Source organism: Bubalus bubalis, chromosome 3, assembly GCF_019923935.1.
Source record: "Bubalus bubalis isolate 160015118507 breed Murrah chromosome 3, NDDB_SH_1, whole genome shotgun sequence".
NCBI classification, from domain to species: domain Eukaryota; kingdom Metazoa; phylum Chordata; class Mammalia; order Artiodactyla; family Bovidae; genus Bubalus; species Bubalus bubalis.
This window is the reverse complement of record NC_059159.1, coordinates 48,146,683-48,159,527: the sequence shown is the minus strand read 5'-3', so window position 1 is coordinate 48,159,527 and position 12,845 is coordinate 48,146,683. Positions and strand designations below refer to the sequence as shown.

The 12,845-nt window shown below is 52.4% G+C and overlaps 1 protein-coding gene across 8 annotated transcripts in view; it reads left to right on the top strand.

Annotated features, from left to right (window-relative positions):
• Positions 1 to 12,845, top strand: part of RFFL (ring finger and FYVE like domain containing E3 ubiquitin protein ligase) — a 76,182-nt gene that overhangs the window by 59,287 nt on the left and 4,050 nt on the right. For 6 of the 8 annotated variants that reach the window (XM_025281074.3, XM_025281079.3, XM_044939548.2 and 3 more), the window contains 4 exons: positions 2,181 to 2,573; positions 9,430 to 9,513; positions 10,396 to 10,606; positions 11,774 to 11,797. In XM_025281074.3, coding sequence (XP_025136859.3) covers positions 2,181 to 2,573; positions 9,430 to 9,513; positions 10,396 to 10,606; positions 11,774 to 11,797 — 712 coding nt within the window. The remainder of the gene's footprint in view (positions 1 to 2,180; positions 2,574 to 9,429; positions 9,514 to 10,395; positions 10,607 to 11,773; positions 11,798 to 12,845) is intronic. The other 2 variants (XM_025281076.3, XM_025281075.3) reach the window with 1 other exon arrangement.

Here is a 12,845-nt window from a genome sequence, read left to right as displayed (position 1 = left end):
CTACAGCTTTATGACATGGAAGCCTTGTAATTTCACTGTATCATCCTAAACACATCTCATCACCCACTAGAAAAGCTTTAGATGTGACCAAACCCCCCAAATACCCCCAAAACATCTCCTTTCCATCTGAGTGGCGACTGGTCCCAGAACTGTTCTAAAGCGTGTGCAGCCGTGTGAACATTGTATTGTGTGGTTATCACTGTGTGGAAAGTGAGGGAGCTTGACGTGTGTCCTTCCAAGTGTCAGCAGTCACAGCCTTATGTTCGCTTCCCTTTACTGCTCGAATGACACTTGCTGCTGCTGCGTCGCCTCAGTCGAGTCCGACTCTGTGCGACCCCACAGACGGCAGCCCATCAGGCTCCACTGTCCCTGGGACTCTCCAGGCAAGAACACTGGAGCGGGTTGCCATTTCCTTCTCCAATGCATGAAAGTGAAAAGGGAAAGTGAAGTCGCTCAGTCATGTCTGACTCTTAGCGACACCATGGACTGCAGCCTACCAGGCTCCTCCGTCCATGGGATTCTCCAAGAGTACTGGAGTGGGGTGCCATTGCCTTCTCCGAATGACACTTAGAAAAGACTAAATATAACCTCCTCCGCTCTGCAGACTTCTCCTTCAGCACCACACCAGAGGGGCTGTGATTTCGACTCGGGGAATCTGAGTCTCCTGGGCATTCTTGTTTGCTTGAACAGCTTTCTGTACTTAGAAAAGAAGGGGCAGAAAGATTTAGGTTAATGCTGAAGTCACCCCAGGATGAAAAGTTGTTAATTTCTCTACAGGGTTAGTGAGCGCCCCTCCAGGACCAGCGCTGGGGGCCCAGGGCTCACCCCTGTGGTGGTGTGTGGCCCGCTTGTGGCCAGAATAGGGTTCATCAGATGTCCCTGCGCTCACTCAGCCTCCGGGTTGAGGGGCCAGGAACTGCCTGCTGGGGGCTGAGCACGCCCTTGTGCCCTGTGTTGTTCGCGATCCCGGGAGTAGCTGCTGCCAGGCGGTGCCAGCTCGCCTGCCTGGCCCTCTCGTCAGCCGCCTGAGACACCCTGTACTTCCACAGACGAGAGCTCCCCCCTCGTGTCCGGAGGGCCTCCTGTCGCTGACTAAGTATTTGTCTTGGGTTTGCTGTCAGGCAGCCCCGCGCTCCCAGCACTTGGAGTGGGCCTTCCCGGGGCAGGGTGGGGGCCTGGGCCCCAGCGTCTGCAGACGGGGCCCTGGGCCGGGAGCTCCGAGAGGGAGAGCCAGGCCCTTGACTCAGCACGGCTGGGGGCTGGCGTGGGGCTGAGTCAGTCCCCGTGGCCTGGTGGAAAGAGCATGAGCGTGAGCAGCAAACCCAGACCGCCTCAGGTGTGGACCCCAGACCGACTGCTCCCTGCCTGCCCTTCAGGATCTGCCTTCCTCTCTCCAGGCCGCGGATGCTCTGTCCTGGAAGCAGGGAGGCAGGAAAATACCTGCTTTCAGGGTCACTTTGAGAACTGAATGATAAACTAAGTCCAGCTCTGGCACATAGTAGCCCCTCAGTCATTTAATAATATATATTTTTTTGGAGTAGTAATTATCAAAGATTATAATTGTACAGTATTGAGAAGTATAGAACAAAACACAATTATTGAAGGGGAGTTGCTCCACGATACTGATTTGAATCTTGACTCTCTCACTGGCTTGTATTTCCTAGAAATAATAATTAAAACACTAAACACTTATGGAAGACTCACATGTGGGATATGCCAAGTGCATTATCTCTTAACTTGACAACAGTCCTATGAAGTAGTTGCTTTCATCACCCCCTACATTACAGATGAGGAAACTGAGGGCCAGAGAGGCCAAGTTACAGCCCCAAGGTGACACCACAAAAAACGGCGGGGGAGGGGGGGGGACTTCGTAAAGGCGGGGTTTTTCTTACCCTAAAGCTGTTCCTCTCAGTTAACAGCCTCTGTTTCTCTACCGGTGAGTGGCGTGAGCCGCCAGTGGAGTCCTGCCCACGGCGCCCTGCCTCTGGCTGCCGGAGACCCGCGGGGGCCCTGCTGCCTCCGCGGGGTTCTGACCCTAAACTCTGCCCGGTGGCCCGACCCCTGGGTAGGGCAGGAGCTCGGTGAAAGGCCGAGTCACAGGGGCGGTCGTGCCCAGCCCTTGTCACGCTCTGTCTTGTCCTCGCGGTCTGACCTGGATTTCTCTGCCTCTCGCTCTTAAGCAGCAGACCTGCTTGGACTGTAAGAAGAACTTCTGCACCAGCTGTTCGAGCCAAGTGGGGGCCGGGCCCCGCCTCTGCCTTCTCTGCCAGCGCTTCCGCGCCACGGACTTCCGGCGGGAGGAGCTCATGAAGATGAAGGTGAAGGATCTGAGGGACTATCTCAGCCTCCACGACATCTCTACCGACATGTGCCGGGAGAAGGAGGAGCTGGTGTTCCTGGTGCTCAGCCAGCAGCCCGTCATCTCCCAGGACGGCAGGACTCAGGCGCCCCCCTTGGGCCCCGACTTCCCCGAGCAGCAGGCCTTCCTCGCCCGGCCCCACACCAGCACCGTGCCGCCTACCTCACCCGGCCTCCAGTCTGCACCCCCCGGCCAGGCGCAGGGCCGGCAGCAGGTACGGCCAGTGCGGCCTCCCGTCTCTCCAGGGCGGGCTCCAGTTCCTCTCCCTCCAAGCCTAGGGAGAGGGGCTCAGTGCGCGGGTGACTGGATGCCTTTCTGCCTCCCACCGACGGAGGGCGTTTTCTGGACTTCCCACTCACGTTTGGGCTTTTCTTAGAGAAACGGATGCACGGTACTGGGTTTTTGTGTTTTTCTGTCTTTGTAATAGGTTCCTATCCCAGTTAGGGAGTTTTAAAAACTCCTATCCCAGTTAGGTTGTTCTAGAAACATTTTGAGAAAATTCACTGTTAGGTCTCCACATTTGGTTCTGATCAAATTACCCTCCCGCTTTCTCACCCCATGGTCTTCTTGGGCCGATGGGGAACTTGGTTCCTCGGTGATAGTCACAAGGCACCAGGGAGAAAAAGGACCACGTAGGACTTCCCTGGTGGTCCAGCAGTTATGAGTTCGAGCTTCCAGTGCAGGGGGCACAGGTTTGATCCCTGGTTGGGGAAATTATGCGTGCCGCGTGGTGAGGCCAAAAAAAGAGTATGTGGAGGCGAGACAGAGGAGGAAAACACTGTGACCGAGACACGGGCACGGCAGCTCCTGCCCGCGCTGGCTGGGCTAGGGTGTGCTTGCAGGGCTATTGAACAGTAGGCAGCCTTATCAGCATCCCAGCAGGCCTGGGGATGGAAGGCTCAGGGCAGTACATGGACTGAATTATGAACCAAGCATGGGAAGCACAGAATCGAGGATTATGTTGCTTCTACGCTGAGAAAGCCCCTCTGAGGGGGAAGGTAGATGTGGAAACGAGCTGTTGGATTAGAGTGATGCCAGTGGACCTCAGGCTTCCCAGGTGGCTCAGCGGTAAATAATCCACCCACCGATGCAGGAGACTTGGGTTCTGTCCCTGTGTCAGGAAGATCCCCTGGAGAAAGAAATGGCAACCCACCCCAGTATTCTTTCCTGGAGAATTCCATGGATAGAGGAGCCTGGTGGGCTACAGTCCATAGGGTTGTAAAGACACAGACACGACTTAGTGACTAAACAGCATCGTTATTATCACTGAGGAGAGGGTTGAGAGGGGTGAAAGAGGAAAGGATAGGGTGTCAGACAGCAAGACTAGTGTCAAGTTATAAGATAGGAAGCAAACACCCACACACTCGGTGGGGAGCGGGGGAGGACCCAGCACTGGCAAGGCAGGAGGCTTCAGCCAGAGGCCTGGGGTGGGGACGGGGGAAGTGGTCCCCCGCCCCCAGTGGGAGAGGCATTGGACAGAGGATGGGAAGTAGCTGGAAGCTGTGTGTGTAGCCCCAGGGGACCCTGTAAGGTTAGGACTAACAGGACGTGGGCAGAGGGTCAGCTCTGCAGACTAGGCGCTCATGGTGGGGAGAGGGAAGGGTTGGGGGAAGTAGCGGCAGCCTCTGGCTCCCAGGTGCTGGGTCTCTAGGAACTATTTTTCCATGCGTTTGTTTATTCAGTGAGCATGTATTAACCACCTCGGAAGTGCCAGGATCACTGTCGTCATCCTGGCGTGCTGACGTCCTGTAGCTATACTTCAGTGCCTCAGTGAGCCTTTTACTCACCTGACTTGGGGAACAGTGGGAGGATTAGGACCTAGACAGGGCTGACAGAATGTGGTCCACTGGAGAAGGGAATGGCAAACCACTTCAGTATTCTTGCCTTGAGAACCCCATGAACAGTATGAAAAGGCAAAATGATAGGATACTGAAAGAGGAACTCCCCAGGTCAGTAGGTACCCAATATGCTACTGGAGATCAGTGGAGAAATAACTCCAGAAAGAATGAAGGGATGGAGCCAAAGCAAAAACAATACCCAGCTGTGGATGTGACTGGTGATAGAAGCAAGGTCCAATGCTGTGAGTGTCAGGTCTATGAATCAAGGCAAATTGGAAGTGGTCAAACAGGAGATGGCAAGAGTGAACGTCGACATTGTAGGAATCAGCGAACTCAAATGGACTGGAATGGGTGAATTTAACTCAGATGACCATTATATCTACTACTGTGGGCAGGAATCCCTTAGAAGAAATGGAGTAGCCATCATGGTCAACAAGAGAGTCCGAAATGCAGTACTTGGATGCAATCTCAAAAACGACAGAATGATCTCTGTTCGTTTCCAAGGCAAACCATTCCATATCACAGTAATCCAAGTCTATGCCCCAAACAGTAATGCTGAAGAAGCTGAAGTTGAACGGTTCTATGAAGACCTACAAGACCTTTTAGAACTAACACCTAAAAAAGATGTCCTTTTCATTATAGGGGACTGGAATGCAAAAGTAGGAAGTCAAGAAACACCTGGAGTAACAGGCAAATTTGGCCCTGGAATACGGAATGAAGCAGGGCAAAGACTAATAGAGTTTTGCCAAGAAAATGCACTGGTCATAGCAAACACCCTCTTCGAACAACACAAGAGAAGACTCTACACATAGACATCACCAGATGGTCAACACCGAAATCAGGTTGATTGTATTCTTTGCAGCCACAGATGGAGAAGCTCTATACAGTCAACAAAAACAAGACCAGGAGCTGACTGTGGCTCAGATCATGAATTCCTTATTGCCAAATTCAGACTTAAATTGAAAAAAGTAGGGAAAACCACTAGACCATTCAGGTATGACCTAAATCAAATCCCTTATGATTATACAGTGGAAGTGAGAAATAGATTTAAGGGCCTAGATCTGATAGATAGAGTGCCTGATGAACTATGGATGGAGGTTCGTGACATTGTACAGGAGAACAGGGATCAAGACCATCCCCATGAAAAGAAATGCAAAAAAGCAAAATGGCTGTCTGAGGAGGCCTTACAAATAGCTGTGAAAAGAAGAGAAGCGAAAAGCAAAGGAGAAAACGAAAGATATACCCATTTGAATGCAGAGTTCCAAAGAATAGCAAGGAGAGATAAGAAAGACTTCCTCAGCGACCAATGCAAAGAAATAGAGGAAAACAACAGAATGGGAAAGACTAGAGATCTCGTCAAGAAAATTAGAGATACCAAGGGAACATTTCATGCAAAGATGGGCTCGATAAAGGACAGAAATGGTATGGACCTAACAGAAGCAGAAGATATTAAGAAGAGGTGGCAGGAATACACAGAAGAACTGTACAAAAAAGATCTTCACAACCAAGATAATCATGATGGTGTGATCACTCACCTAGAGCCAGACATCCTGGGATGCGAAGTCAAGTGGGCCTTAGAAAGCATCACTACGAACAAAGCTAGTGGAGGTGATGGAATTCCAGTTGAGCTATTTCAAATCCTGGAAGATGATGCTGTGAAAGTTCTGCACTCAATATGCCAGCAAATTTGGAAAACTCAACAGTGGCCACGGGACTGGAAGAGGTCAGTTTTCATTCCAATCCCAAAGAAAGGCAATGCCTTTCAGAGAATGTTCAAACTACCGCACAATTGTACTCATCTCACACGCTAGTAAAGTAATGCTCAAAATTCACCAAGCCAGGCTTCAGCAGTACGTGAACTGTGAACTTCCAGATGTTCAAGCTGGTTTTAGAAAAGGCAGAGGAACCCGACATCAAATTGCCAACATCCGCTGGATCATGGAAAAAGCAAGAGAGTTCCAGAAAAACATCTATTTCTGGTTTATTGACTATGCCAAAGCCTTTGACTGTGTGGATCACAATAAACTGTGGAAAATTCTGAAAGAGATGGGAATACCAGACCACCTGACCTGCCTCTTGAGAAACCTATATACAGGTCAGGAAGCAGCAGTTAGAACTGGACATGGAACAACAGACTGGTTCCAAATAGGAAAAGGAGTACATCAAAGCTGTATATTGTCACCCTGCTTATTTAACTTCTTTGCAGAGTACATCATGAGAAACGCTGGGCTGGAAGAAGCACAAGCTGGAATCAAGATTGCCAGGAGAAATATCAAGAACGTCAGATATGCAGATGACACCACCCTAGTGGCAGAAAGTGAAGAGGAACTAAAAACCCTCTTGATGAAAGTCAAAGTGGAGAGTGAAAAAGTTGGCTTAAAGCTCAACGTTCAGAAAACGAAGATCATGGCATCAGGTCCCATCACTTCTTGGGAAATGGATGGGGAAACAGTGGAAACAGTGTCAGACTTTTATCTTTTTGGGCTCCAAAAATCAGTGCAGATGGTGACTGCAGCCATGAAATTAAAAGATGCTTACTCCTTGGAAGGAAAGTTATGACCAACCTAGATAGCATATTCAAAAGCAGAGACATTACTTTGCCAACAAAGTTCTGTCTAGTCAAGGCTATGGTTTTCCCAGTGGTCATGTATGGATGTGAGAGTTGGACTGTGAAGAAAGCTGAGCGCTGAAGAATTAATGCTTTTGAACTGTGGTGTTGGAGAAGACTCTTGAGAGTCCTTTGGACTGCAAGGAGATCCAACCAGTCCATTCTGAAAGAGATCAGCCCTGGGATTTCTTTGGTAGGACTGATGCTAAAGCTGAAACTCCAGTACTTGTGCCACCTCATGCGAAGAGTTGACTCATTGGAAAAGAGTCTGATGCTGGGAGGGATTGGGGGCAGGAGGAGAAGGGGACGACAGAGGATGAGATGGCTGGATGGCATCACGGACTCGATGGACGTGAATCTGAGTGAACTCTGGGAGTTGGTGATGGACAGGGAGGCCGGGCGTGCTGAGATTCATGGGGTTACAGAGAGTTGGACACGACTGAGCGACTGAACTGAACTGATCCAGTTTCCACATCCAGTTGGGCACTGACTCTCGGGTCACTTGCGGGAGGTTTGAGCCTTTAACAAGGCGATGAGGTTAGTAATCCAGACCACTTTGGCTCCTGCCGGGATGTGAGGAGGACCGACTGGCGGCATGACCCCACGCCTGAAGGCTGAGCTGCGCACAGCCGGCGTGCGCCAGTGTAGTTGTCTCCCGCACAGGACGTGGGGCTGCTGTCTCCTCTTCTGGTCCCCGCCTCTGCCGGTTCAGGGCCCCTGATTCAGCTCTGACGAGCACTGAGCCATAAAGGCCGCTGTGATCGCAAGCTTCACCTGCAGGACACGCATGCAGCTCCCTCGTCGGCCTGAGCTGGCCTTTTCCCCAGCGTGCTCTGGGGCTTCACTCTCCCTCGGCTCTGCTCTGTCTGCTGGACAGGTTGGGCCGCCTGCCATGACTTCCTCCCTTTGCTTGGTCCAGGGTTTTCTCTCTGTTTATGGGGAGCCAGGAGAGTGCCTCGAGGGAAATTTTTTTTTTTCCCCTGAAAGAACCTTCAGGTGGATTCCTTTCATTAATCAGAAGTTTGCAGATTGCACGCATAGGTCACACCGTGTACCAGGGCTCATTGGATACTTCTCCGCTGATGTTTCAAGAAGGCCTTCAGGTCAGCTCTCGTCCCCTGTTCCGGTGAGGCCCACATTTTGCCAGCCAGAAAAACAGGGCAAGCGCAGTAGCTCGTGCAGGGCTGCCTGACGATTCTGCACTAGCGGCACGCAGGCTGTGTGTCTGCTGGTAGCGCTCGCCTCACCAGGGCCCTTTCCTGTGCCTGTAGCGCCCTGGCGGTAGTTGCTAGTGAAGGAAGCGCATGGAATAAAGCTAACTGTGGACAGACACTCACTGTAGATTTGGGTTCAGCCAGTGGACACGCTGAAAAGACAGGAGCATACTTTGCAGCACGAGATTGAGTTTCTCTTTTGTGGAAAAGAGAAGACATATAGAAACTGTCTACTTAGGAAAAGGTTAGGCTCCAAATGGCTTCTTGTAACTCCAAGGTGATACCAGGAGGTCAGTGGGTACCACACTGACATAAAGCTAAGAGAAAACTGGACGTTGTCTGGGAAGCATCTCTGCCCGCGTGTGCTGTGTACAGGAACTTATTGTCACTTGGCATTTTTGGTGACGGTTGTTATTTCTACTCTTCATTTCCGTGTGGTTGCGTGCCCTTTGTTAATTAGCTCCATATTATGCATTCTAACCTGAGGTGAGCAGCGGGGGGCAGTGAGTGACTGGTTTCCCAGGCTGTCCCTTTGCTGGTTCTCTGAAGAGTCCAGTGGAAAAGGCCTGTGAGCTCGGACACCTCTTTGCTCTGGGCTCACACCAGACCCTTCGCCTGTTTGGGAGCAGTGGGTGGAGAAGATCTAGGAAGGGATTTGTGGCTTCAATGGTGATGGGATTAGGTAGCTCCCAGTTGTGAGTACTCTGGCAAAACCTGAAGGAATACCCAGAGGAGACCTTCTGAGAGGTTAGAATTCTAAGCCGAATGAAACTTCTTAAGCATAGGCATTAGTCGTATATAGTCTCAGGCTAATAGACTATTTGATGCTTTAAAATAATTTTTGACTGGGTTTCAAGACAGCTCTTAGTAATAGTCTGCCCTACTGGTTGGAGCATATTTCTAGAATTTCTAATGAGAGGAGTGACTAGCCAGAAGAGAGAGGGGTGGGGTGGTGAGGGTCTGGGCCTGATGAGGAAGCCGGGGAGATTTCGTGTGGCAGAAGCGAAGACATAGTTTGAACAGTTGGGGAGAAAAGAGTTGACACGGGTCTGGGTGCAAAACCAGGGATGGTGGGCGGAAGTTGTAGGGTTGGCATTGTGGCGTCAGTGTCGGGAACGGACTTGACAGTGGTCCGGCAGAGGAGCGGCCATGGGATCTTCCTTCCACTCGGAGTGTGCAAGCTGAGCCCACACTGACGGTGAGTGGTAGTTAATGCCATCCTGGCTAGAGCTGAAATGTATGCCTGTCGCTTCCCTGCCTGACAGAGTCAGGCTTCTGTAATGCCGTTACGCGAGACTCCAGGTGTCCTGGGAGATGGGAATGCATTTGGATATGGCGTGAGCTGGCAAGAGCCCCATGCCATCCTTGGGACAGCTCTGCGGATGTGATGGCATCTTTCTCTCCCCACAGGCCAATGGCCATGTGTCTCAGGACCAAGAGGAGCCCGTCTACCTGGAGCGCACGGCCAGAGCCCCTGCTGAGGACGAGACCCAGGTGGGCCCTGTGGGGTCTGTGCCTCTGCCTTTGCTCTCACTGCGGTTCTCGTCAGGACCCTCTGGGCGGCCTCATGGGGGAGGGGGAGGAGCAGGCGGTGATGACAGTCCCGAAATCCCGTGTGCGGGGCGGCGTTCAGCGTGAGCCTTCCCGCGAACCTCGGAGCTGTCAGTGTCCCACTGGAGGCTGCGGAGCGGCACAGCCCGTTGGTTTCCAGTCTGCTGACTTGGAGAGCAGCCGGAGGGCAGGCTCCTGGTGCCGCTGTGCCAGTCTTGTTCTTCTCCTATGCTTCCAGCACACAGTGGCCATTGTCAGGAGAAGGAGGTCAGATAATCAGGAGGAAAGATGAGAGGGAGTTCAGGGCACTGCCGTGGGGCCGCAGAGCTGTGGTCTCCAGTGTGCAGAGAGGATGCTTGTGCGGGAAGCGGGCTTCTTTTGTGGGAAAGCAGAACTCTCTCTGGGGGAGAAAGACCCGGACCTCGCACGGTAGTCTCTTGTGCCGCCTCGTTTAATCTCCATGGGAAGCCTGGGGCAGACGGGCCCAGAGAGGTGAGCATTGTGCCCGGTGCTGCTCAGCATCAGTCAGTAGAGCAATCGGGATCCAAAACCCCCTGCCTTAGCTGGTGCGGCTCCTCCCGCCCGGCCACTGGGGGTGGGGCTGTGGCCCGCCGGGCCTGAGCACAGCCCCTGGGTCAGGAAGAGACGGAGGTCTGTCTTGCGATGCCGAGCCGGGGCCACGTAATCCTCCATGTGCCCCCATTCCCTCCCCTTTGAGGCCAGTCACCAAAAGCACAGGGTGAAGAGAGCTCTGGGGTCCTGGGAGCGAGAGCCGGGGTGGGGGCGGGGGAGTGGAGCCCATCCATCCCATCTTTGCCTTCGCAGTCTGTCGACTCAGAGGACAGCTTTGTCCCAGGCCGAAGGGCCTCTCTGTCTGACCTGACCGACCTGGAGGACATCGAAGGTCTCACTGTGCGACAGCTCAAGGAGATCCTGGCTCGCAACTTCGTCAACTACAAGGGCTGCTGTGAGAAGTGGGAACTGATGGAGAGGGTGACGCGGCTGTACAAGGACCAGAAGGGCCTCCAGCACCTGGGTGAGGGGCCATGCGGGCGGCGGCGGCACAGAGCTGCAGGGCGCTTGCTGCTGCGCGTTAGGGGCCACAGCGGCCTGCTCCATTTCCACGCTTCAGCTGAGGAAGGGGCCACCCTGCGCATTTGCGTCCTCTAATAACAACTGTCCTTTGGAGCTGAGGGCCCGGGTGGGGGTCAGGCATCGTGTATGTGTATTTACTCCGCAGGGCAGCCTGTGAAATAGGCCTTGTTATCGTCTTCCCTTCACTGGAGAGCCGAGGTTGGCCCTGAGGATTTCGGGGTCTAAGTCCACGGCCTTTCCCACCATATGACGCCCCGTCAGACTCACCACTATCTCTGGCCATGCTCAAACTCTGTACCCAAGGTGCCGGCACCTTGTGTGTCCTGCCTGCCCCTGGGCCGTTCATTTTCCAAAGCATTTGCCATGGTATCATTTTCAGTGATGCAGAGTAAAACAAGGTCTGTGGTCAAATGAGTTTGGGGAAGAAAAAAACTTGCTATTATGACCGTGCTGCCGATTTATGGTAAGATGAAGACTGTACCAATCAAGGCAGAGAAGCCCTGCAGGAGAGAGACGAGTGTAGCTGTCTGGAACTCCGCATTTCCTGAAATGACTTCACCCAGTCGCTCCCTAGCTGATTGGGCTCCTGCAGGTCAATGCAGGCTGACTTGCCTGCTCACAGTGGTTGAAGTCAGATTCAGGTTCTCCTCTCCCAGGAGCTCAGATTCATCAGAGTTAGGGGCCATGTGTCTGGTCACCTGATCACAGGCTCTTCCCTTTTGGATGGTCCCCAGAACCTCCCCAAAGGAGGGACGAGGAGATGGCTCCTCTGGGGAGTTGCACCCAGACTCCCTGGCCGACCAGGGCAGACTGTTCCTCCTTTCTTGACTTTAACGCCGGCTTCCGATGTGGTAGGAAAAAAGAACACTGAGCTTGTGTAATCTCCTTCCTGCCTGGCAGTTTTGTTCACGGCAAAGCAGTGGAAGCCCTTATTCTAAGACACCCCAGCAGGGGCGGTGGGTGAGTCTCCTGTGTGTGGAGGGTCTGAGGAGGGTGGCCTGGTTCCCAGCAGGAGAGCAGCCTGAGTTCGGAAGTGAACTCAGCCAGGGTGGCTGGAGGCTTTCCTTTTCATCACATATTCAGATGCCTTCTTTCCTTCCCTTTGCAGTGTGCAGCGCTGAAGACCAAAACGGTACGTAGCTGTTCCTGTTTGGCATCAGGCTGAGGCCCTTCACTCTTCTCTCATTCCTCCCCTTCAGCCCTTACTCCTGTTAGCCATCTGAGAACTCTGAGCATATCCACATCCCAGTGGGGGAGCGGTGCTGGGGGGGATGTTCACTGGGAACCAGGGCTCCTCAGCATCTTTAGAAATTCCCATCCCCGTCCCTGCGAAGGGCGGAGTGGCAGGACACCTCGGGCAGCCTGATGTGCAGGCCTCTGGTGGTCAGAGCTCAGAAGCCAGCCTCTGTAAAATCTTCGGCAAAGCCAAGGGGTGGCACTTCTGGTGCATTGCCCATAGTCCTGGGGCTCAGGCACCATAGCTTTCACTCCATCTTGGTCTGTGTGGGAGGGTCTCTGTGTACCTTCAGGGAAATCACTTGGGATGTTCATCAGCTTCTGGTACCAACCGAAAAGCAGGGGTGGTGAGCTGAGAGCCTTGTGTGAATAGCGTGCTTCGTGGCACTCAGCTGCCATGTACCAGGCTGTATGTTAAAGACCACCCACAGGTCTCTGGGCACCCCCAGAATGCACTGCAGGAATCTGACCGCAGAGACAATCACTCTAAAACATGCTAGGCCTTTTTGTGAAAGTCTCAAGGCTTTACAGCCACTTTACTAAGTGCCAAATTTGGAGTGTCTTCTGAAAAAGTTTTAAAGTGCTTTTCAGGCCCCTACACTACTCTGAGAACATCCTTTCTCGGGGAAGAGCTCTCACTGTATTGCTCAGAATGGGGCACGGTCTTCGGGCTGATACATTCCCGAGAGTTGAGCATTTGGAGTTCTAGACCCTCACCTGATACCAAAGTTTGGCCATCCACTTGGGGTCTTTCTGATTCCCTGGGAGAATGCTGGCAACTGAGTTAATGAATTTGTTAATCTTGACAGAAGTAATCTGTAATCAAATTCTGTAAATTACTCCAGCTCATCTATATATTTATGGTTGAGCTATTATATAGCTCATACCTATTATTTATATAGGTATTCCTATTTATATATATGGGTGTTTATATAGTTCAGTTG